At 40.9% G+C, this 24,028-nt stretch overlaps 1 protein-coding gene across 1 annotated transcript in view; it reads right to left on the minus strand.

Annotated features, from left to right (window-relative positions):
• The window catches only part of LOC126092140 (ATP-dependent RNA helicase DDX24), a 69,481-nt gene extending 57,257 nt beyond the window's left edge, over positions 1–12,224 (minus strand). Inside the window, exon 1 of the mRNA XM_049907606.1 lies at positions 11,988–12,224. Coding sequence (XP_049763563.1) covers positions 11,988–12,140 — 153 coding nt within the window. The 5' untranslated portion in view covers positions 12,141–12,224. The remainder of the gene's footprint in view (positions 1–11,987) is intronic.
• Between the last annotated feature and the right edge of the window lie 11,804 nt (positions 12,225–24,028).

The following is a 24,028-nucleotide window of genomic DNA, read 5'->3' on the forward strand; positions in this document are numbered from 1 at the left end:
AAAAAAAAAAAAAAAAAAAAAAAAAAAAAAAAAAAAAAAAAAAATTACAGACGTCAGTGGCACTGAGAGAGAGCTGAACTGAGTAAAATTAAACAAGGCCTCAGGGTCCAATGGAAAAATTTGCAGCCGAATTATCCCCTCTCAAACAGAAGAGCTCTGACACAAAAAAGGTTACACCAGTCTACAAGAAGGGCAGCAGAACTGAACAACCAAATTATTATCCAATACAGCTGACATCCATGAGGAGTAAATTTTAGTGAGTATTCTGAGGTCAAACATCACAAAGTGCCTTGAACAGAATGACCTCCTCCATGCTAACCAGCAGGGATGGTGTTCACATCAGTAATGTAAAACCCAACTCATATGCCTTTCTCCCACGAAATCCTGGAAGTTGCAGTAAATACTGACATTCACAAAACATTTGACTTAGTTATCCTGTCAACACTTACTAACAAAAACAATTCACAAGTGTATCAAATGAAATTTGTGAGTGAATTAAGGATTTACTGGTAGGAAGGACACAGCATGTTATCTTGGACTAAGAGTCATTGACAGATGTATGAGTTAATGGCAATGGGAAGGAGGATAAACTAGAAACTATTTGAGTATCAGAGCTATTTGCTATGGCATGTTACTGCAGTCCATTAGTTGACAAAGGAAATAACAAGCAGGGCAGGAATGCACCAAATACTAGGAAACCACTCTTCTTTTATGGAAGGAAAAAGAAAAGTAATCTATTTAAGACAGCCGAGACTAATTAGTACAATGCATGGTGTGCACCCAGGTGACTGCCATCAACACCATGTCACAGAGGATGCACAAAACACGGACTATTTTATGCAATCATCATAAATCACTCGAATAGATCCATAAGTCACTCGAACAGATCTTAAATGGGTAAGTAATAGGTTTAACATCAGAAGAGGCACCAATGTTAGCACTGGATAGGGGCTCATGGAGGAACTGTATAAGGGGGGCTATGCTCCAGACTGAACGCTGAAAGGCATAATCAGTCTTAAATGATGAAGATGATGATGATGATGAGATCTTAAATGGGTATCCATCCACCAAATGCAGATATACAGAGGCAAACAGACCCAGTATCCGGAATATCAACAGTACATCAAGACAGCATCAGGACTATGTCTACAACAGCCAAGAGGAGCTGAACTGGATATTCTACAAGTAATCATAGTTACTGTTCACTGGATTCAGGACTAAACCAGAGTTAAAGGAAATTCAGTGCAAATGAAATTTAAAGTATAGTCACGCACTAGCTTCACACTTAAGTTCAGTCATGCAATATTTCTTTTAGTAAAGTATTGTAAACTGTTGCCAGCCCGCATTGCCATATATTTTTGTTTAATCACTGCCTAACCACATTACGCCCTGTGACAGGGATGTACAGTTGCTGCATGAAAGCAAGTCACCACAAAACAGCAACTAATTTTGGTGATGGAGGCTTCTCTTCCTGCCACACTATTATGTTTGTCACTAAGCATATTTTGTGAATAAAAAACAATGTCTAGTAACTGTAGTTGTTTCCTTAGCAATTTGGTCATTTCCTGGCATGCCATCATAGTTTGGTGTCCAGATGAATGTTATAGTGGCACCAACATCATGGAGTCCAGATAGCAGACCTTTGATGATCAAAACTAATGTGCTCTGCACATAGCTTGAAGGTTAATAGCTTAAAGACAGCTCAATGAGTCAAAACACAATAGAACATTTTACTCCCTTGGGTTCCAATGTGTCACAAGGTATGGGTGATGAGTGTCAGTTCTGCAAGAAAATGCTGTATACATTTGGCAGTGATTATAGTTCTTAATCACCATTAAACACAGGCGTACCCAACGATACCAATAATTCTAGAAGTCTGTGCAGATGTTCTCTGAATTAGGATACCCATGAAGGACTCAAAGAAAACAGATGTTAAAGTTTGTGTTCCATTCAGGTGGAGAGAACAGGTCAAGGTGTATCTTCTGATACACAGAGAGGAGCCCGAGGACAAGATCTGTGCATGAAATCAAAAAGGGGAAGCAGCAATTCAAAAACTCCATGCACTAAAGTTAAAATGAGGAAAATAACAAAGAACAGTCATAGTGACACTTCCTCTGCCATGCTTCTTGAATTTGCGTGCATGACAAACTGATTGGCTAACTTCAAAGTTAAATAATTCAGAAACAGTGCAAAGTATTCAATTTTTTTCTTAATAATTATTTCTCAGCAAAAGTTCCCCTCCAACACCCTTACAAGCTTTTCACGCTGTGTATTAAAAACCTGTATTTGGTGTGATAAATGGTAGTGAAAATTTGGAAAAAACTTAATTATTGCAGAACATTATGAAAAATAGTTCTGTAATGTTCAAATACAGTACTGTTGATATGGCTGCTTGGTCACACACATCTATTAAAAATCTTACAAAGTGTAATGTTGCTAAGTGACGTGAAATGCAACATGCACATAAAGCTGGTTGCAAGCATGGTCAGTGTTTGACTTTGGTTTATAGGAAGAATTCCATGAAAGTGTAGCTCATCTGCAAAAGAGATGCAATTTGTTCTTGAGTTCTACTTGAGTATTTGGGATCTTCTGTATAAGGAAATTACTGAAGCAATTCAGAGCATGCTGCTAGATTTATTACCTGTAGGTTTAATTAACATGCAAATACTATAGATATATTTTGTGAACTCAAGTTGGAATCCCTGGATGGAAGATGTTCTTTTCGCGATGCACTGCTGAGGAAGTTTACATGGATGGATGGATGGATGGATGGCGAGGGTTTTAAGGGCGCACGACAGCAAGGTCTTTAGCGCCCGCTCAGTAACAGATTGAGACAGGTGTCAAGAAAAGACTCAGAACAATAAGATAAAACAGAACGTAAGACACAGGAAACAAGCTTGGAAAAATATGTGCGTACCCACACCGAAGTGTGGGATGAAGCATGACGCCAGCAGTAAAACATTGACAACCCAGGAAGAAAGTGGTAGAGGGAGCTAAAACAATATAGCAGATGGTAGTGGCTGACTGACCACAAGGAAAAAGGGAGGAGCCAGCTACTGTGCAATACACTAAAACCTCCAGCCTAAAAGTTTAAGCCAGAGTCCAGACACATCACAAAACTTTAAAACCCTAAACACACACATCTCATCATTAGCTAAAACAAAGGGCAGATCCCCATTAACTTGTGCTTCTGCCCTTGTATCATGGTATAAAATGCAGTCTGTTAAAATGTGCCAGACAGAGATGTGCACACCACAAGCATCACAAAAAAGGGGGGATCCTCCTGCCATAATAGAAAGCTATGTGTGAGAGGACTGTGCCCAATCCGAAGACACATGAGGGTCACTTTTTCCCGCCTGAGCACCCGGCAGGAGGTACGCCACGGCCGAGTTTTTGACTTCACCAACTGCAGTTTATTGGCCGTCACCGCCAGCAGTCTTCCTCCCACAACTCCATGCACTTCTTGTGGAGTGCAGAAATGACTCACTGCAAGGGAATAGGACACTGGACCACATCCTGCTCTCTGCCCGATCGGCCTGTTCATTGCCCCATATTCCTACATGGCCAGGCACCCAGCAGAAGGACACCTCTTTACCCTGCCGTTGGAGCAAGTACAGTTGGTCATATATCAGCTGGACAATCTCCTCAGTTGGGTAGAGATTCTGCAATGATTGTAAGGCACTAGGAGAATCGGAGCAGAGGAGAAACTGAATGCCCCAAACACGATTCATCCGCTCCAGTGTCTTCAGAATTGCATGGAGCTCCGCTGCGAAAATGGTATATTCATCAGGGAGGCGAATCTGGGTAACATGATCAGGGAACACTACAGAACAGCCAAGGAAATTCTCCTGTTTGGAGCCATCAGTGTACACGACGGTAAAACCGTGATGCTAATCTAAAATGTTAAAAAACTGAGATTGGAATGTAAAATCTGGCACACTATCTTTCTTAAAATTAGTCAAATCTAAAATAAGTCTGCGTCTCTGGAGGAGCCAATGTGGAAATCTGCTCCAACTGCGACAGAAAACATTAAGATCAGCCATATCCATAACAGAGAGGCAATCCTATGCGCAAATCGCATAGGGCCGCGTCGCTCGTTGCCGGTTATGAAATAACCATGCCAGAGGAAGCTGAGCAGGAGGATCTGCAGCGAATTGACGCATGGTGCAGGGAATGGCAACTGAATCTCAATGTAGACAAGTGTAATGTGCTGCGGATACACAGAAAGATAGATCCTTTATCATTTAGCTACAAAATAGCAGGTCAGCAACTGGAAGCAGTTAATACCATAAATTATCTGGGAGTACGCATTAGGAGTGATTTAAAATGGAATGATCATATAATGTTGATTGTCGGTAAAGCAGATGCCAGACTGAGATTCATTGGAAGAATCCTAAGGAAATGCAATCCGAAAACAAAGGAAGTAGGTTACAGTACGCTTGTTCGCTCACTGCTTGAATACTGCTCAGCAGTGTGGGATCCGTACCAGATAGGGTTGATACAAGACATAGAGAAGATCCAACGGAGAGCAGCGCGCTTCGTTACAGGATCATTTAGTAATCGCGAAAGCGTTACGGAGATGATAGATAAACTCCAGTGGAAGACTCTGCAGGAGAGACGCTCAGTAGCTCGGTACGGGCTTTTATCAAAGTTTCGAGAACATACCTTCACCGAAGAGTCAAGCAGTATATTGCTCCCTCCTATGTATATCTCGCGAAGAGACCATGAGGATAAAATCAGAGAGATTAGAGCCCACACAGAGGCATACCGACAATCCTTCTTTCCACGAACAATACGAGACTGGAATAGAAGGGAGAACCGATAGAGGTACTGAAGGTACCCTCCGCCACACACCGTCAGGTGGCTTGCGGAGTATGGATGTAGATGTAGATGTAGATGTATGGTATGCAGGTGTGCATGGTGTGAACAAAGTTTTATAAGCCTGGCGCACCATAAGTAGCCGCTGCCGCATATGAAGTGGCGGTTCACCAGCCTCTGCACAGAGGCTTGGTATGGGGCTAGTTCTGAATGCCCCAGTGGCCAACTGAAGCCCTTCATGGTGCACAATGTCCCACATCTTTAAGTAAGAAGGCCTCGCAGACCCATACACCGTGCACCCATAATCGAGCCGAGATCACACAAACGCCCTGCAAAACTGGAGCACACAAGTCCTGTCGGCTCCCCATGTACTGTGGCTAAGACATTTTAAAATACTTAAAGCCTTAAGCGACCGTCATTTCAGGTCTTTAAGATGAGGTAACCACATAAGGTTCGAGTCAAAAATGAGTCCCAGAAATCTCACCGTGTCTTTGAAAGCAAGGACAGTGTCCTGAATCACATTTGCAACAGATTGTAAATGATCCTACTACCAGCAACAAACATTTCGCGAAAACACCATGAAGACAACATAAGAGAAATCACGATTCCTACGGAAGAATAAGGACTGTAGTGTTTCCCACATTCCATCTGTGAGTGGCACAAGGAAGGGACCGACTAACAGTGCACAAGGTATCCTCCATCATGTACTGCATGAAGACTTGCACAGTATGTATGTAGATGCAGATAAGTAAAAATCCCAGTTTTACAGCAAAACTGATAGTGTTTCACATAATATTGTCTGTGCATTATGTAAATGTTCAAATTATGAGGAAATCTTGTAAAGGTAACTGAAATTAAAAATCCAGCATTTTGTCCGAAGAGAGCTAAGTTGAGAAACCTGCACTTACAACAGCTGTTACATTGAGCTTAGACACATTTAGCAGCAAGTTAAAAGTCAATGAAAGCAACTAGTTGTTACTGTATTACCATATAGTGAAGATGCTGAGTCGCAGATAGACACATCAGCATCTCTGCTGTATGGTGACTAGCAACTATCCTTTCCATAATATTGTTACATTCCATCCTGGATTCTCCATTGTTTGGTTGTTGTCACTATGTGTTTTACAGTTCATGGAGCATTTTTACAAATGGTTTTACTGTAGGACAGTGAAATTAACATTGCTAAAAAAGAAGCGAAAGTTGAAACTGAAAATGCGGTATTGATGACATCTCACTCTTCCTTTGTTCTGTGTTCTCCAATGGGTAGCACCATTCATACATGCCACCGGAGGACAGAAGTTGGCATGACCTCATTGTACACAACTCTGATTGGCCGTTGCATCCTTAGACTTACCTACAGACAGCTTAACCTTAGTGTGGAAGACTGCAGTGATGCAGAATGACATTACTAATATTCAGAAACACACCTAACCATATCAGCATTCAAGACTATTTGTTAGGATCAAGAGCTTTACTCTCATCGTGTATAGCTCAGCTCCACAGAAAAACCTACAGCAATAAAAGTTATGTATAAATTAATTACTCTGTGTACACATTGTAAATAAGCTTATTAATGTGTTGCCTTTTTGTAGATGTCTGTCTGGCCACCTCCATTACTGACACAACAAAACACAAAGTTTAATAATACATGATGCAAAATTCACTTGTGCATTAACCAAGGTGAAGGTGATTAAAATGCTCTACATGGCATATTCTTGATATTTTTGAGTGTGTTATGGAAAAGAAAATAATCTTAACAAAACAACAGCACTCAAATATCTCAACATTCCTTACGAAAAACCTACAAATCCTGGTGTCACTCATGTAGCAAGGGGCTGGGAATGGTGTGAAAGGAGAATCACATCAACAAAAGCACTGCATACCCCAATATGCCATGCAGGTGTGTTGCTACCTGACTGTTTCTGTACCAATTGGAAGGTCAACGCTGATATTGTTTGTAAACATACACACAGTAACCATGAGCGTCACCTACACATGTACAGCTACAATGTATTATCATGCGAGGAGGAGAAAAATGATTGGTCGTCATCCGATGAGGCTTTGGAGGCAACATATGAATATTGAGCCAATGTTTCTGATTTTTGGTCAGATGTGTAAATGAGGGATGCACTTCACTAGTACAATTAACATGAAATTTACATATGGGAAGGATAATCCAGAGGGTTGTTTTGATACATGTGCTAAAGAATTGCAACATGTAGGATGAAGTAGGGTTTTATGGTAACAAATATTCTAATCATAATTAACGAGGTAGTTACACATGCTTATAGGGTGGCGTAGACCATATCAATTCAGGCAGGTTAGGAAAAAATCTTACCTTCATAGTCTCGGATGTTATTGAATTTAGCATATGTTAAAATGAAGGACCAAGTAAGGAACACATATTTTCTTGTTTTCTCCAAAAAAAATTTCTGCTCCGAGATACTGCCCTCCAAAGATGACACTGTGCATACGATTTGAAGATGCCAATTCTGGGAAACATTTTAAAATGCTGTATCTCTGGAACAGTTCTAGAAGTTTTTTTTTTTTTTTTTTTTTTTTTTTTTTTTTAATTTGAAAGATAATTGCTTTATGATTACAAAGAAATCCTCCATTTGGACTTAACTGTCAAAGTTCTTTTACTATAGCATTCTGAACTTTTTTCTAATTTATAGAAAAACAATTCTTTTTTCAAAAATGCCACTCCATAAAATTTTGATATTTTTTCTGTTGATTAGTACGATATAGTTCTACATTCCCTGAATAGGAGAGCTTCCACTTTTAGGTTGAACAGGTCTTATATACAATTGAAATTTTTGCCATACATAAAACCTATTTTATCATCACATAACAGGCTCATAAAAATCAAAATTTAGCCTTATTTAACATAATTTTAGTTTTGAAAAATGAATAAGAGACTTATTTTTCAAGCATTGTAAGTGGTTCCAAAATGAATGTGAAAGGTCCAAAGACTTAAAGTTTTCAACGTATACAACTACTGTGCACTCTGTTTTGTACTAAAATTCGTCAGTCAATGAACTAACAATTTGTTCCACTGCTTCAGTATCTTCCTTTGATAGATTGATGCCTACCTGTTGAACCAATAGGAAATGGAGTACTTACAATCTTCAGAACATTGTGAACAGGAAGTGAGCACTGATGGCATTGTTGCTGTCCTTCAGCTGGAAACCTATATCCAGCCGCTGGTCCATGTGGTAGTATAAAATTCAGTACAATTTCATTTAACTAATAACTGGTGTCTATAATCTCTGCAATACACCAGTAACAGTCATACACATGGGCCACAAACACCCCCTTTCTCAGGTTGTGAATATGAATATTATCCTGGTGTTTCCGAGGTGTTGGCCAAGCGAACAAAATTTCTTGTTTCTTGCTCTTTAAAGTGCGTGCAATATGAGTTCGCCCATCACTCTGATCCCAAAAATGTGTCTTCTGAATTCATTTCACAGGAGTAGTTTGTTTGGACCATTCTTCCTTTTTCTGCCCATGAAATTCTTAGATTTCCTCTTTGGATAAAAGAATGAGGGCTGCTGGTGTGTAAGATTTCACGACTCTCATATAACTCTCAGCATTCTGAATCACAGCTGTATTTCGTCTGGAAATATTATGTTTTGTAGCATCGTGCTTAAGCAGACCGCCTACACCATCACAAGGCCCCTTCCCATAACCAGTAGCTCTGTATACCCAGTCAGTTGGCACAAGCAACTCACTACATTCAAACAGCTGGTAAAGATTTATAATGACGAGGAGCACCATCAGAAATAATGATGATCTTCTCTGCCCCTGTTTGCAGTTGAAGAATTTTGCGCATTGCTGGCAAAGCATGTGCTGAGTCAAGTCCTGTGGGAAATACGGAAGCGTCCGATCCCGCCCGTCTGCTTTGACCCATGACGTCACAAATATGGCGGAATTAAAAACAAACACACACACTTTCCACAAGAAGCCTAATGACACTAACGGGACAAGCACGGGAAATGGGGTGTTTTGGGTGGGGGGGCAAACTAAATATAAACAAATTTAGACACCTTGCGTAGCTACAACGTGTAAGTGAAGACAGCCATGCATGAATACCCACCCACCTCCCCAGGGGTCGTAACCCCTGCAACCCATAGAAGATAAAGATGCTTCAGTAGCTGATTAGTGTTTTTTGTCTTTTTTTTTTTTTAAATCTCACGGGATAGAACAAACAGATCAGAAAGATAAATATAATAAACTAAAACAGAAATAGGAGGAAACAGATAATAAGTAATAATAATAAGTAATAAGCGTTTTTAAATTTTAAAAAAAATCTCACGAGATAGAACGAACAGATCAGAAAAGTAAACAAAATAAGATAAAACAGAACTGGAGACAGCCACACTCAAACCAAACTCCGCGCCATCATGACGTCACACACGACAACACCCTTACGTCACGGGTCAAAACCGACGCGTGGGATCGGACGCTTCTGTCAACCCGTCCTGTGTCATCACTTATAACTGCAACATTTGTGGTCTTGTTTTAAAAATATGTCCCTTCTGTAAAAATTGAAACCTGTCATTACTCCAATGACACCCTTGTATTTCTTGTGGGAGAATTACAGACCAGTTCTCAGCAAAATCACAGTGAAGCACTAAACATCTTGAGGCTGCACACACCCTTTCATTTCTGCAATGTGGTGATGTTGTTTCTCCACATGCTGGTGTGTTACTGCTTTCATTGACTATTTACCAGGTTATCAATGAAACTGTCAAGGGTAAAATTTTTCTTAATTAGTTTAGTTTCCTCTCATGTCACATATGTAATTTCTGCAGAGTTACCTGCTATGTCTTCTAGGCCAGGGCAAACACCACATTCTTGAAACAAACGAGTCTCTCCCTTTACATCACAGACTACTAAATACTTCACACACCCAACCAGGTGTCATATGTCACATGTTTCAGTAAGTTCTTCAAAGTTACCACACAAAGTTCAAAATTCATGCAGTACACACATAAACAAGACATTTCCAGCTGGGTGTGGAACTACCCACTTAGGTCACAGTGCATACAATTTTCATCTTCCAGTATGTGAAGTTGTTTAGTTGCTCTTATAAATTGTAAAAGTTTCTTTAATACTGTGGTCCTGTAACTCTTCACTTTCACAACTTTTTGACCTTCAACTGTTACAGTTGTAGAGTCCTTTTTGGTGTCACTCCCGCGAGAACAGTCCCATTTTTCTTCCAGATAAAATGACTGCACTGTTTCACTTGAGCTGCTTTTACGGGACGACCACAAAAGGGATCTGGTCTTCCAAAGACTCCTTTTACAGACCTCACATACCTTGATTTGCCTGCCATGTACTTTGATACTGATGGAACGTGGTTCAAAATTGTTTTCTTTGAAAATGTCTCCGGAATAATAATTAAAACTTGCACCTTTTCACTGTAGGATGCACAATATTTAATAGCTGAATAGATATTTGTGAAAAATTCCTGGCAAGAGGTGCAAAAGTGCTTTGGTTCATTTTCGTCTGAAGATAGAATTTCTACTATGAAGATTGTGGTCAGTTTTGCTGTAGCGTATTCATCCATAGCTTTAATAATTTCTCTGTGCTTTCTTGATGCATAGAGCTTATGACTCGTCTGCCACATTGACGTCTCACTGCCACTCTATGGTATTTTATCCAAGGAGGTAAGAAGAAGAGGGAACTTCACTGACCACAGTTTCTTAAAAGGAACTTCCTCTGTAGTTGACTTATTCAGAGTATTTAATTCTTCCTCTATTAATGCAAAATCTGCATCTTCTGCACCATGGGAGGCTTCATCTTGTTCAGATACTATCATTGTCGTTATTCTGTCAAAACATTTAGAACACAAAAAGTCGTCACTGGAAACATCTTCACTTTGAAACAGAGTCTTCAAATGAGAACACCTATTCCCGACCTGAACAAAGTCTGTTTTTTCGTTTGTCTTATATATCACTCTTTTATGGATATGCAAATAGTCAGCACACTTCACTCTCCTGTGGCCCCAGTCAGAAGACATTTCAAACAGTCCTTTTCACAAAACACACTGCAACTGTGTCAACTGGTAAATTCCTCATGAAAACACAGAACTCACTGGATGGTCTCACATTTCTTTGAAGCCTCTTCAGTAAACAAATTAGCACTAAACAAATACAATACAGAACCCTGCAATAAACAACCAGGGCAACGTAACTGACAAGAAACTACAAGAAAGTGTAAGAAATATCTGCAACAAGCGAAAGTGAAAAGAAATAACTGCAACAAAGAAAGTGGTCAGAAATAACTGCAAGAAAGATAATAGAAATAAAAATTGTAACAAACACTTCAGTGGAGACATACCTTACTCCTGAAAGTTAAAAAAATGACTTTTTTAAATAAAACCTATCCAACTTAAAATTGGAATCTCTTCTTTTCAGGGAAAAAAATGGTTCAAATAGCTCTGAGCACTATGGGACTCAACTGCTGAGGTCATTAGTCCCCTAGAACTTAGAACTAGTTAAACCTAACTAACCTAAGGACATCACAAGCATCCATGCCCGAGACAGGATTCGAACCTGCGACCATAGCGGTCTTGCGGTTCCAGACTGCAGCGCCTTTAACCGCACGGCCACTTCGGCCGGCTCTTTTCAGGGAATGGAGAACTACATGGTACTAATCAACAGAAAAAAAAAATCAAAATTTTCACTTTGGCGTTTATGGAAAAAAAATTCTCTAAATTATGAAAAAAAAATTCAAAAGGTGACACTATAAGAACTTTGACAGATATGTCCAAATGGAGGATACCGTTGTAATCATAAAGCAATTATCCTTCAAATAAATAAACTCTAACAAAGTATCTAGAACTGTTAAAGAGATACCGCATTTTTTTAAAAATTCCGAGATTAGCATCTTCCAAATGGTGTTCACAGTGTCCTCTTTGGAGGCCTGTATCTCGGGTCACGAATTTTTTTTGGAGAAAGCAAAAAAATATGTGTTTCTTACTTACTCCTGAATTTTAACATACGTTAAATTCAATAACATCTTACACTATGAAGGTAACCCTCTGCCTGAAGTGATACGGATTATTCCATATCAACACACTGATTCTGTTGCTTTCCATTTGTATTTATGAAAATTGACTATGTCACCATAAAGATCGTCCTACAGAAAACATTCCGTCTTACCTTTAGGCTTCTGTCATTGCTTGCATCCGATGCTGTTTGAATTATGTTACCATCATACTCCGTAAGCTCCTCAAATCCGGCTAATCCCAATGTCTGTAAGTCCTCTCCAATACTCACGGCATTCCAAGTGAGATCCGATTTCTGATTCTTCATTATACCAACAAATATTAGAGGAGAGTCAACGTCTTCGTTCACAAGCACTACTTAGCAGTAGCAGCACACGCAAATCAAAACAAACAGACCACGCGTTTCATATCGTGTAAACTCACCAAAGTTCGTTATTCAAAGATACGGCAGTATGATGTATTTGACGTTCGATAGTCATCTTTCTTTACTGCGCTACGTTTGCGGAGTATCTCGCGCTAGTAAGCCCCCTGGCTCCGCTGACATTTCGGACCGGAAACCGGTGTAATGACTAGCTGCTATACACACCCGGCTGAAACAACAGACGAACAACTGACACGGAACTCTATGCTCGAGTGGAATATGATTGTATATTCGTAGCTATAAAATTCGTGTAATTTTCCTCATTCTGATCGCTCAGTTATCTGTATGCGGTAAACAGATTAGCGAGTAATCGAGTATATTAAAGTGGCTGACTGCTATCAAAGGGAAATTATGGTGCTAATTACTTTTCGGTTGTGCTTAAGAGCGTTCACCCATCTAAAAGAGAGCGTGTGATTGCTATTTTTGTAATACATGTGTGTGACCACGTTGTAGAAGTAGAGTGAAGGATAAGCAGTTGTTTACATTTGGGCTGTAATTTACTTGGTCGAGTTAATTACCATTGTGCATTAAGTATCAAGACATGTGTTACAGTACTGAAGCTTTCCCTGCAAAATTAATACAGCAAGACCACACACATTGCAACTGGCACATTGGGAATTATTTTAAATTCCTTTATACAGAAAATTTAAATGCAATTATTACTCTACGTCCATAAATTACTTTTATTCTTCTTCTTTTTATTATTATTATTCTCGTGTCAGAAACATACAGGTACATCTACATACATTTTACAAAGTTATGATTAAATTACTTTCGACCAAAACTTGACCACTTCCAGTGCTTGTTGAAGATTATCTTCTGTACAGGAGACTGGGCACAATCGACACCAAAGCATGTGCTGTACTGTCTGTTATTCTCTACAGTCACACTGAATAACATTTTTATCTGTGTATCCCCATCTTGCCAAGTTAACTTTTGATCTTCCAACTCCAGATCTCAGTCTAGACAGGGACTTCCAATTTGTCCATTCCCTATCATGGCCTGTAGGTAAAGCTTCAACAACTCTTTTCCAACCAGGGGAAGGTAGGTCGAAGCCCTCCATAGTTGTAACCTAGCTTTTTCAGCAGTGGTTCCAAGTTTCTTTGATGTCCTAAGGAAAGTCTTCCTTGACTTCAGTCGTTGCTGATGCGGTTCATGCCCATACAGAGAGTGGTGGTGCTATTCCTGCGAGGTGGTAAAGCCATTCGACTTGAGTGGATTTTATACAGTCTGTTATAATTCTGTAGGTTTCGTTGAGAGCTACATGCACCAGTTTGGCATGAGTTGAATTATACCAAACAAGACATTACAGGAAATTACTTTAATGCTGTATAATAGTTTGTCTAAATCAAGTACAAAACCATCAGAATGTTTTCATGAATTTTCTCTGTCAGCACTTGGTATATGATACGAAACCCTCATCTTTTTCTAAGCATCTGTATCGCTAGTAAAGATAGTTCATGGACATCTTCATCCCAGCATAAGTAAAACTATTGTGACTTATTCAGCACAAAAGCAAAATCTAGATTACTACCATATGTCGAGTCATATATGTGTACACACGTCTTTGTGATAATAACTCATCCAACTTCTGCTTACTTTTGGAATAATGCCTTTTTAGACCATAATAGTAACTTAATGTTCTAAATCACATGCTATCTTCGTTATTCTGTACCATCCATCAGAGAAAAATTACGAACCATAAAAGCTGAACTAAATTCATAACATGTAGAAATAGGTAAGATTTTTACCGCACCTCCCTCCTCCCATACATCGAAAACAAAGACCACATGCATGCAGGCATTGAGCACATGTGATGATTTTATCAAATATACAGACATTGATCATTGCACAGACGAGTTTAAAGTTCCATCACCTGTACTCTAGGAGGATGGCCATATCCAGTGGACTATACTGTAAGTCGCAAGAGACGAGCCCTGTGGCCCTGTCTCGTTGTTTGAAACATTATTGTTTTTTTTCTGCTCTAACATGCCAAACATGTTGTTTTTCTGCCACGACTTCGAGGTCTGTGTCAGGTTCTAAACTGAAATTAAGACTTTCTGATCCACTGTCTCTCACAGAAAACAAGGACATTACCCCAAAGTACCATTATCCAAGACATCGCACTGTGACGTGATTGATCTCACTCAAGATGGCTGCTGTGATAACACTCGAAGAACTTTAACTGTAAAGGTGACTTTGCCATGCCTTCGGCAGCAGCATGAGAGTGATGGCTTGTGCCTGGTGGTGGCTTGTGGTGGTGTCGATGCTCGCGCGCCCTTGGAGTGACAGTGCTCTGCAAATACGTTTCCGCTCCCATCTGGTCACGTATTTCGAGAGGAATATCTCAGGGGTCAACTAGGAAAGGGATGCCCCCACCTCATGCTTGAGAGAGCCGAACCGACACCTGTGCAAGAAGCTGATGGCCGTATCACTTCACGGGGTTTCTGGTTGTTTGTGTGTCTGTTACATTATTTTGCAAGCAAGTCTGTAGCCTGTGCTATGCGTTGCTTGGACAGTTTATGAGTTGATTTCGTGTCTGCCCATCAGTGTACTGCATTATTTATGAGGAGTTTGCATGTCTGTGTGCTGTGTACTGAAATTATTTCGGTAGTTTAGGAGTTGTTTGCGTGTATGCAGAGCGTTATTTCGGTAATTTACGAGTAGTTTACAGGTATGTAGGCTGTGTGGCATGGACCCAAGTATGTCAGAGCGCGTGTTTTGTATCAGTGTGATAAATATACTATCTCAAATCCATCCACAAATAAATTGTTCCAAAATAAATAAAGTGCACTCCTTCCTCTCTCGACCAGCCCAGCACAGGCTGAGTCATTTTCCCCTCCAGACAGCCATCTTGGGTTACGACACAGAACGGATGACAGCGCCCTCTGATGGCAGTACTGTGTACTAGTTCAGTTGGACTCTGGACGCCATGGCGACTACACTTGATGGTGGTAATGCCTCTAATTGTTGAAATAAATAGTGCATGCAAAATATAGACTTAATGTTCAGCTCAGCTCTTCCCGCCATTTCCCAGGACGAGGTGGCGGTCAGATGACTTAGGTTAGTGGAGGTAGCCCAAGTGACCTATCTTCCCTCCAAAATTGAAACTTCCTGCCAGTTCCTAGGAAGAGGTGGTGATAGGAAGACTTAGGTCTTTGTAGGTAGCCCAAATGACCTATCTTCCTGCCATTTTCTTAGGTTAGTAGACGCTGCATTGTCCTGATGGAATTTGAACTTTCCACCAGTGGGGCATGGTAGGGGGGGGGGCGTGGCACTTTCCTGTCAACAGCCGCATCCTTGGATAATGGTATTTGCGTCAACAAAAAATGTTTCAAATGGCTCTGAGCACTATGGGACTTAACTTCTGATGCCATCAGTCCCCTAGAACTTAGAACTACTTAAACCAAACTAACCTAAGGACATCACACACATCCATGCCCGAGGCAGGATTTGAACCTGCAACTGTAGGGGTCGTGTGGTTCCAGACTGTAGCGCCTAGAACCGCTCGACCACTCCGGCCAGCTGTGCGTCAACAGCTGACGTCCATGCCACCATCTTGGATGACGTCATACACTGTTGCCAAGTCTACAGGCCGCCATACTGGATGACGTCATCGCCGCCAAATTGGATACATCTGGCAACAATGGTGAATGGTGTGACACCTGCTTTGCCGATGTACTACCATACCCCAGGATGTGCGAGACTGAAGATGAGACTGAAGATTTGTATATGAAAAAGTTTTGGGACGACTGATCATACCCCGTTGTGGACACATCGCACCAAGCTGATTTGTTGAAGCCAGGAAAGTTATATTGCTCAAGTTTGGGGCTTGTGTCTGGGACTGAAGGAGATTCTGTAAGTCTTAATCCGAATCGTGCACTTTGGCAATCCGTCGTAATCGAGCTGGGTGGAGGAAGAGGCAAAGCGCGACAAATAGTCCATGACAACGTTGTCAACATCTTTGACATAGTCCACATAGTCGGTCATGAACGTGAATGATATCGAGGTATCGAAAATGCGTCGGGGGAGGGGGTTCTCAAACCGGTTGCATAATGTGTCAGCCAGGGGATGGTAATCTGTGTACAAAGTCCTCTATCTCTTCTCAAAAGTAGCTATGGCGTCGTCTGTGCACACAGATTGATCTTCACCTAATACCCCACCACACACTATGGGCCTTGTGGACTGCAAAGTTAACCCCACAAGTCCAACTGGCCACAGTCATCCATTGATGCACGCCTTAAACTCGCTGATCGAATATATTCTATGATAAAGCATAGAAAATACATTAATAATGAAAAAACAATGGCAGTAAGGGTGACTTGCAACTACAATGGCTCCACAACTGACCATTGGCTAATCGCGAGTTGAGCTGACCTCACCTGACTTCCGCCAACTCTGATGTCATCATGCTCAACTGCAGCGATGACCTCAGCACAGCCACTACAAATCCCCACTTACCTGCCATCTGCGCCACACCTGCCCCTATAAAGAACACTGTCAATTATGTCAGGCCTGCACCTGTGCAGAACCCCACTGACTGTGCCCCACCAAGTCACTTTTGCTGGTACCAAGAACGATACAGTGATTCTGCTCGCAACTTTCGTCCATCATGCAACATCTCAAAGTTCTCATACAGTCTGCAGAAGGTGCACTGGACAGTGCAGGATATCTAAGTCACCTGGACAACCAAAACGATGACAACAGACTGCATCCACCCAACCTTTCCAAGTCAACAGGCTCTTTGTACACAACCACATCAGTGGCCCACTATACCTCATTGACACTTGTTCGAATGCCAGTACTTCGCCAACCTCTTCACCATGTCAAACGTCAGCGTATGCGCCGTCCAGTTCTGTGCAGCAAATGATCTGGCAATCTGAGTCAATGGCTCACAGGTTTGCACACTAGGCCTCAGCCTCAATGATGTATATTCATTTGGAAATTTATCATGGCGAATGTGGCCAAACCAGTATTCGGTGCAGACTTTCTCTATCACTTCCGTTTGGTTATGGACATGTCTGGCAGAGTACTGACTCAGACAACTTGCTTTCGCTCTGCCACAGGTGTCGTTGGCCACACCCCCCCCCCCCCCACACATAATGGCATAGCCCGCATCACGCTCCAACCCCTACCTCCCTCAGATGTACCAGATGGTCACTGGCTCATTCACAAGTGCCTCCACACCATCGATCGTATTCTATACGGTCAACAACTCTAATTCGACATGCATGAAATTAACTTTCACATAGAACATGACAAGAATTTCATCCGATACAGAATTCAAGACATTGAGCAGGAACTCTACATGACACAACAACACCTCTACCATATACATCAACCACCCACACCTGTAACTACCACCGTGCTGATATTTCTACACCATGCCAACTCAGCACCTCTACTGCCATTCATGGAGAGGCCCAGAACACCACATCCATCTACCACTACAAAGGTCAGTATTGCACCACTTGTGTTCCCACTCTCTACCATGTATCCAAGCATTCCCCCACAAGAACATTTCATACACTGTGCAATTAAGACTGAAACATTTCATAAGACAATCACCGTGCCTAGTAACCTGGTATGTCGCAGACTACGTCAACTACCTACAAAGTGACAGTGGACAAACTCTTAAAAACTGGGATTGTTCGTCCCTCTGACAGTTCCTGGCCTTCAGTCATAAAATTGGTATCAACAAAAAACGGATCTCTCAGGCTGTGCTATTATTGCAGAATTCTTAATGATCGTTTCATTATGGACAGCTACCTGGTACCAGACAGTCAGGACTACTTACACCCATTATTTAGTAAAAGCCTTTGTTTTGATGTATTGTATTTTGTACCTACAAATACCTACGTGTTCAGAAGACATTCACAAAATGGCCATTATGATGCCTTTCGTTTTGTTCAAGTTTATGTTTATGCTGTACAGACTGAAGAATGTAGCATAAACATGGCAATGCTTCATTGATGGTTTACTATTAAAGTTCCCATTCTGTTACTCTTATTTTGATGACACCTTAATTTTCTCACTGGCTGATACCTCCCATAAAATACACCTCAGAAAAGTGCTCGACATCGTCTTTCACAACAGCACCACCAACCACGAAGACAAAGGCCAAGTTTAGCTCAAAGAAGTCATCTCCTTTGGATTTACTGTTTATGCTTTGGGCATCTAACCTACACCACAATGTGTAGAACTAGTCAGCAACTGCCGCCAACACAAAACTATCAAGAGCTACTTTGGTTCTTAGGCATGACAACTTTCTACAGAAGATACCTTCCACAGGCAGCATCCTTGCAAGCACTGCTCAAGCAGGCCCTCATGAGCAAGAATACCAGTGGCAGACGCAAACTCACAGGGATTATCACGATGCTGTCCGCTTTTGAACACGTTAAATACTGACTTGCCCAGGACAGCACCTGCGCACACCCATTCCCTGATGCTTAACTGATCATAACAGTAGATGTGAGTGACTCGTCATTCAGTGCTTTGCTGCAACAAGAGGTAGACAGCATTCAGCAGTCACTCTGTTTTTTCTGGCGCCATCATGAAGCAAGTTATCTGCCTGTGACAGGGACTTACTGGCACTCTACCAAGCAGTGTGCTACTTCTGGCAAGATGTAGGACACCCCCTGATTATGTACATTAATCATCATCTGCTCGCTGATTGTATTCGAAACCCTCCCAAGGACACTTTCCCCTAACGGTTTTCGAACCTAGACTATATTGCTCATTTTACCATGGATATCTGCTACCTGAAAAGGGTGGAGAACCTTGTGGCAGTCTATTTCTCACACATCAGCGCCTTGTCATCTCATCCCAAACACGAACAGTTTGCTGAGGCACAACAAGACCAACAGTTACAAGTCCTCATTCATGTCCTATCCATAAAACATACTTATTGAACTTCGACTTATCCCTAGCGTGACCCACCTGATCCTCTGTGATGTTTCACAAAATCAGACACGACCCCTTGCACTTCAACAATTTTGCTGACTCGTCTTCGAAGAACTCCATTATTTGACGCACCCCAACATATCCAACCACTCACCTGGTGATGGACAGTTTCATGTGGCCTAACATGAAGAAAGATGGTAAATATCGGGCACACATGTCAAAAGAGCAAAGTTTCATGTTATATGCAACTGCCTCTAGGTCGCTTCAGAATGCCAAAAGGGTGCTTAAACATGTGCATATCGAGCTCGTCAGCCACTACCTGTTTCCGATGGCAACTTCCGCATTCTCTCAGTGATTGATCATGTCACATGATGGGTTGAAACAATACCATTAAAAGAGATAACAGCTAAGTCTATTGTCAAAACATTTAATGTGTATCTTACACTTTGGCTGCCCCATGTCAATAAACAACTGACCTGGGTTGGCAGTACAAAGCCACTCTCTTCCTAGAACTATGGAATATGACAGGAACTAGATGATTCCAAGACACAGAGCATAATCCACAAAGCAATTCTCATGTCAAGAAGTGGCATCGCACATTAAAGGCAGCCCTCATGTTCCATGGTGGACTATGGACTAAGGCACTATTGTGGGTAGTTCTGGGAGTCCGCACAGCACAAAAATACGACCTCAGAGCCTCATTGGATGAAATCCTATATGGTGAAACGCTATCCCTGCTGATGTACTTTATGTTCCAAGAACCATCAATTACGCTGTCAGACCTATCTGATGTGGTCTCTCTTGTCAAGTGACACATTGCTCATTTCTGCATACCTCCACACCTTCTGCACTCGGTGCCTAAAGTCCTACTACACAAAAGATTTTGACTTCTTTATGTTATGAGGTGACATGGTACAACCTGCCCTACAGCCCCCCCCCCTAATACTCAGGCCTCCACAAGGTGATTTAAAGACACTATCGTAGTTTCCACATATTACGGAAACCTACAACAGTGTTCATCAACTCAAACCTACATGGAGATCACAAGATACCTCACCAGATGACAACACTTGCCGAGCTCTCCCCTCTGCTACATGTATCGACACTCCCTCTACTGGAGCTGTACTGTCAGCCCTCTAACTGTTACAGAACGTCGATGACTTCGTCCCTGAACAACTCAATATCAAGCTCACAGAAGTGAGCTCCTCACCAGAGGTCAGCACACAGCAGACTGCCAAATTGCAGACTGCTCCATTACACAGCACTTCTGCAAGACCATCAAATTACCACACAGCATTGGCACTGCTGCTCTCACATCTCACTTTTTTAGCAATAGTATCCTCACAATCACGGCTCCATGCTTGCCTCCAATGGATCTCACACCATCATTGGCACCATATGGTCCTGGCGCAACACCCACCACTCTCCCAACCTCCAGCCTCAAATGCCACACACACACACACACACACACACACACACACACACACACACACACACACACAACACACTACAGCTGCCCCTACCGCATGGTGGCCAGCCTCCATGACTACCACCTGAATACCACAAAGTGCACATCACTTCCTGATGACTACTCTGCTGCAGATGACGATGCACCATGGAGACTTCTCTGTCTCAGTGCAATCTCGTTTGACTTCGTTCCGATACTTCTGACATGCATGCTGCTTTCGTTAATAAAAGTGTTCTATACTGTATTTGTGATTATTCATTGTCATCACTGCCTTTACACTGAAGCGCTACAACAGTAAATATTACCAGTCTTTTGCAACTCAATTCACTTATCTACAATACAAAAAGCATGCAAGTGACAATTGAGGGAGATGGCTTCAGATATTAACACAGACTTTTACTTAATTCCTCTCTCAGATGCTACTGATGGAAATCATTTCACTAAACTGAAGTGACACTAGCATATAGATATCGTAAACAAAATTCTCAGTTCTACTTGCTTCCTACTTAGAAATCTCGCTCATTGCTTGGACCCACAGAAGGGATTGCTACCACACTTTCACTCAGTACTGTCCTGTGCCAGAACTTCATGTGAAATTGCGGAAAAAAGTAGTCCTTATTTATTCTGTAGCAGAATGCAGTCTGAATATTACGTTAAGGTGATAATGGGAGAGCTTGGAACAGTGCCTTAAGGGTCATTGGGATTCTTACACTTCTTTTACTTCTTAACATAACATGTGGTTCATAACAAAAGTGAATTAGAGGTGAACTGTAGAATTCACTACCACAACACTAGAAGTTAAACTTTAAAGGTAGACTATATTTCCTTGTCCAGAGTTTAGAAAGGAGTTTTATTTCTGCTCCAGATGTCTACAACAGATTGCTGATAGGCTTCAGGCAAGGAATTAAAAATCCCAACTCAGAAACAATCTGAACTATAGCTTACTGCCCACATCTATAATTTCTAAAAATATTCTGAATTTGAGACACTTCTAAGACCTTTACAAATGTTACCTGTAACTTTTAAGAATTGATATATTACAAACCTGAGGTACTTTACTTGCCTTGATGAAATCCCCCTTCAGGACAGCGTAAATAGCCTAGCATATGTGATATGATTCCACTCAATGTTTATTTAGAAGTAGCACTAGAAAATCCAAGACCCCTGTAGCTTCTTCCTTTTCCAAGGAATCTTAATGTCACCATCAGCTGTTCAAGTAAAGAAATTTCTGTCTTTACACAAATATTTTTTGTACTATATGAAGAGTTATAACCATGAAAATATAATTGTATGTATCGAAATACATCGACAAACAATTACGCCAGTCGTCGGGTTCGCCATGCAACTCATGAAATAAATTTATGTGCAGAAACTGTCTTCACTTAAGCAGCCATCGTTAAGAACATTTTGATTTGTCTTTCTATTTATTGCATTTTGTTTGCATTTTTTGCAATGCAAGTTGCGAACACACACCATAATAGAATTTTCTCCATTACGAATTTTTGAATTAATGAAATAAACCGAGGTAGCGAGAGCATAGTCGCTAGCCATTGAAAGTTCTTTCCTGGACCGACAGATGGTGGGTGGACACTAGATTGAAACTTGTGTCACATGAACCACGTTCATATCTCTCCGCAACATCACCATGACGTGTAAGTCACAGTTTCGACTATAGGAATGTCTATCGACTTTTGTGGTCGTAACGAATTCTGAGAATTTAGAACCTGGTAAATGTCTCCTGCTGAAGGAATGTTTCACTTGGCAGTTCATACCATAAGTGTGATGATACAATGCCACCATTCAGGGAACGTTTTAATAATAGCAGTTTACTGATTTGTAGGACATGTAGTACAAAGGTAACGTGACTCAGTGGATCTGGTATACTTCGCCACCATGACTATTTCATGATTCTTAGAAGCAATGTGACTGGCTATAGCACACAATATCTAACTATTTCTGAACATGAACGTTTGTCCACGTTATGATCAATGCAGAAATGCTGTCTGCAAATGTACAATATTATTGTATGCCTAATTAATATTTTAAAAAATGGATACATATTTATAGGTTGTGTCTCAGTGGATAAGTCATATATTATCTCACCTTATTCGATTTTACCTGTTCATTGACTTTGTTTTCATTGATCTCTTTATTCATTTTATAAAGTGTACATGTCATTTTGATTTTTGTAAGCTATCGATGCACATGTGAGAGCAAGTTATGTTACTGTTAAACAATCTATCGTCTTGTTGCAGCACAGTCTTTGCCTGTGCACAGACTGATACATTCTTAGTTGAAGTGTGATACGTGATGGACATATTCAGTAGTGCTGTATTGATTTATGACTGTATCTATTAGATAAAGAAATATTTATTGTAAAGGCTTGCAAGCACGAATATGCTGTATACTCTGAAAGTCGAAAAGAATACAAATTTTGAATAATATTATGTTTTGAAGATAATACATTTTAGGTAAGACTGCAGCACTACGCAGCTAGTTGGCAGAATGATTATTGTCAACTAGTTAACTCTGTTCACTTGCTCAGAGCTGAGAGAAAGATCATGCCACTTCCCTGAATCATGCATTAACATATCAACTGATTAAGCTGTTTGGTTTTTATAGAAATTCTCTTTAAGATTCTACCCTTTTTAAATCATTATTTACTTTGTTAAGCATACTATTGTTGAGACCAATGTTATATGTGGCTTTTTTAAGAGATACTTCATTCTAAAATCGTTGTCTTCGAATATCATTTCGTAGGAATTGTTTATTTCCTGCTTATTCCACAGTACCACATCGCCCCATATGGTATCCAACAGTTTGAATATTGTCTGGAAATTTTACTTAAAATTAGAAATCTTATTTAGCTTCTGCCTCCTTGCTGTTTGATATTGTACTTTTGGGGAATCTGCAACAATTTTGTCAAAATGCAAGGTAAGTGGAAATTTTTGTTAGGACCAGATAATTGTTTTACTTCAGTTGTGCATTTAATATAAAGACAAGTTATGTTCAGACCAGTTACATCATCATCATCATCATCATCATCATCATCATCATCATCATCATTATCATTTACGACTGATTATGCCTTTCAGCGTTCAGTCTGGAGCATAGCCCCCCCCCCCTTATACAGTTCCTCCATGATCCTCTATTCAGTGCTAACATTGGTGCCTCTTCTGATGTTAAACCTATTACTTCAAAATCATTCTTAACCGAATCCAGGTACCTTCTCCTCGGTCTGCCCCGAATCCTCCTACTCTCTACTGCTGAATCCATGAGTCTCTTGGGTAACCTTGCTTCTCCCATGCGTGTAACATGACCCCACCATCTAAGCCTGTTCGCCCTGACTGCTACATCTATAGAGTTCATTCCCAGTTTTTCTTTGATTTCCTCATTGTGGACA

Source organism: Schistocerca cancellata, chromosome 7 (assembly GCF_023864275.1).
Source record: "Schistocerca cancellata isolate TAMUIC-IGC-003103 chromosome 7, iqSchCanc2.1, whole genome shotgun sequence".
Lineage (NCBI taxonomy): Eukaryota > Metazoa > Arthropoda > Insecta > Orthoptera > Acrididae > Schistocerca > Schistocerca cancellata.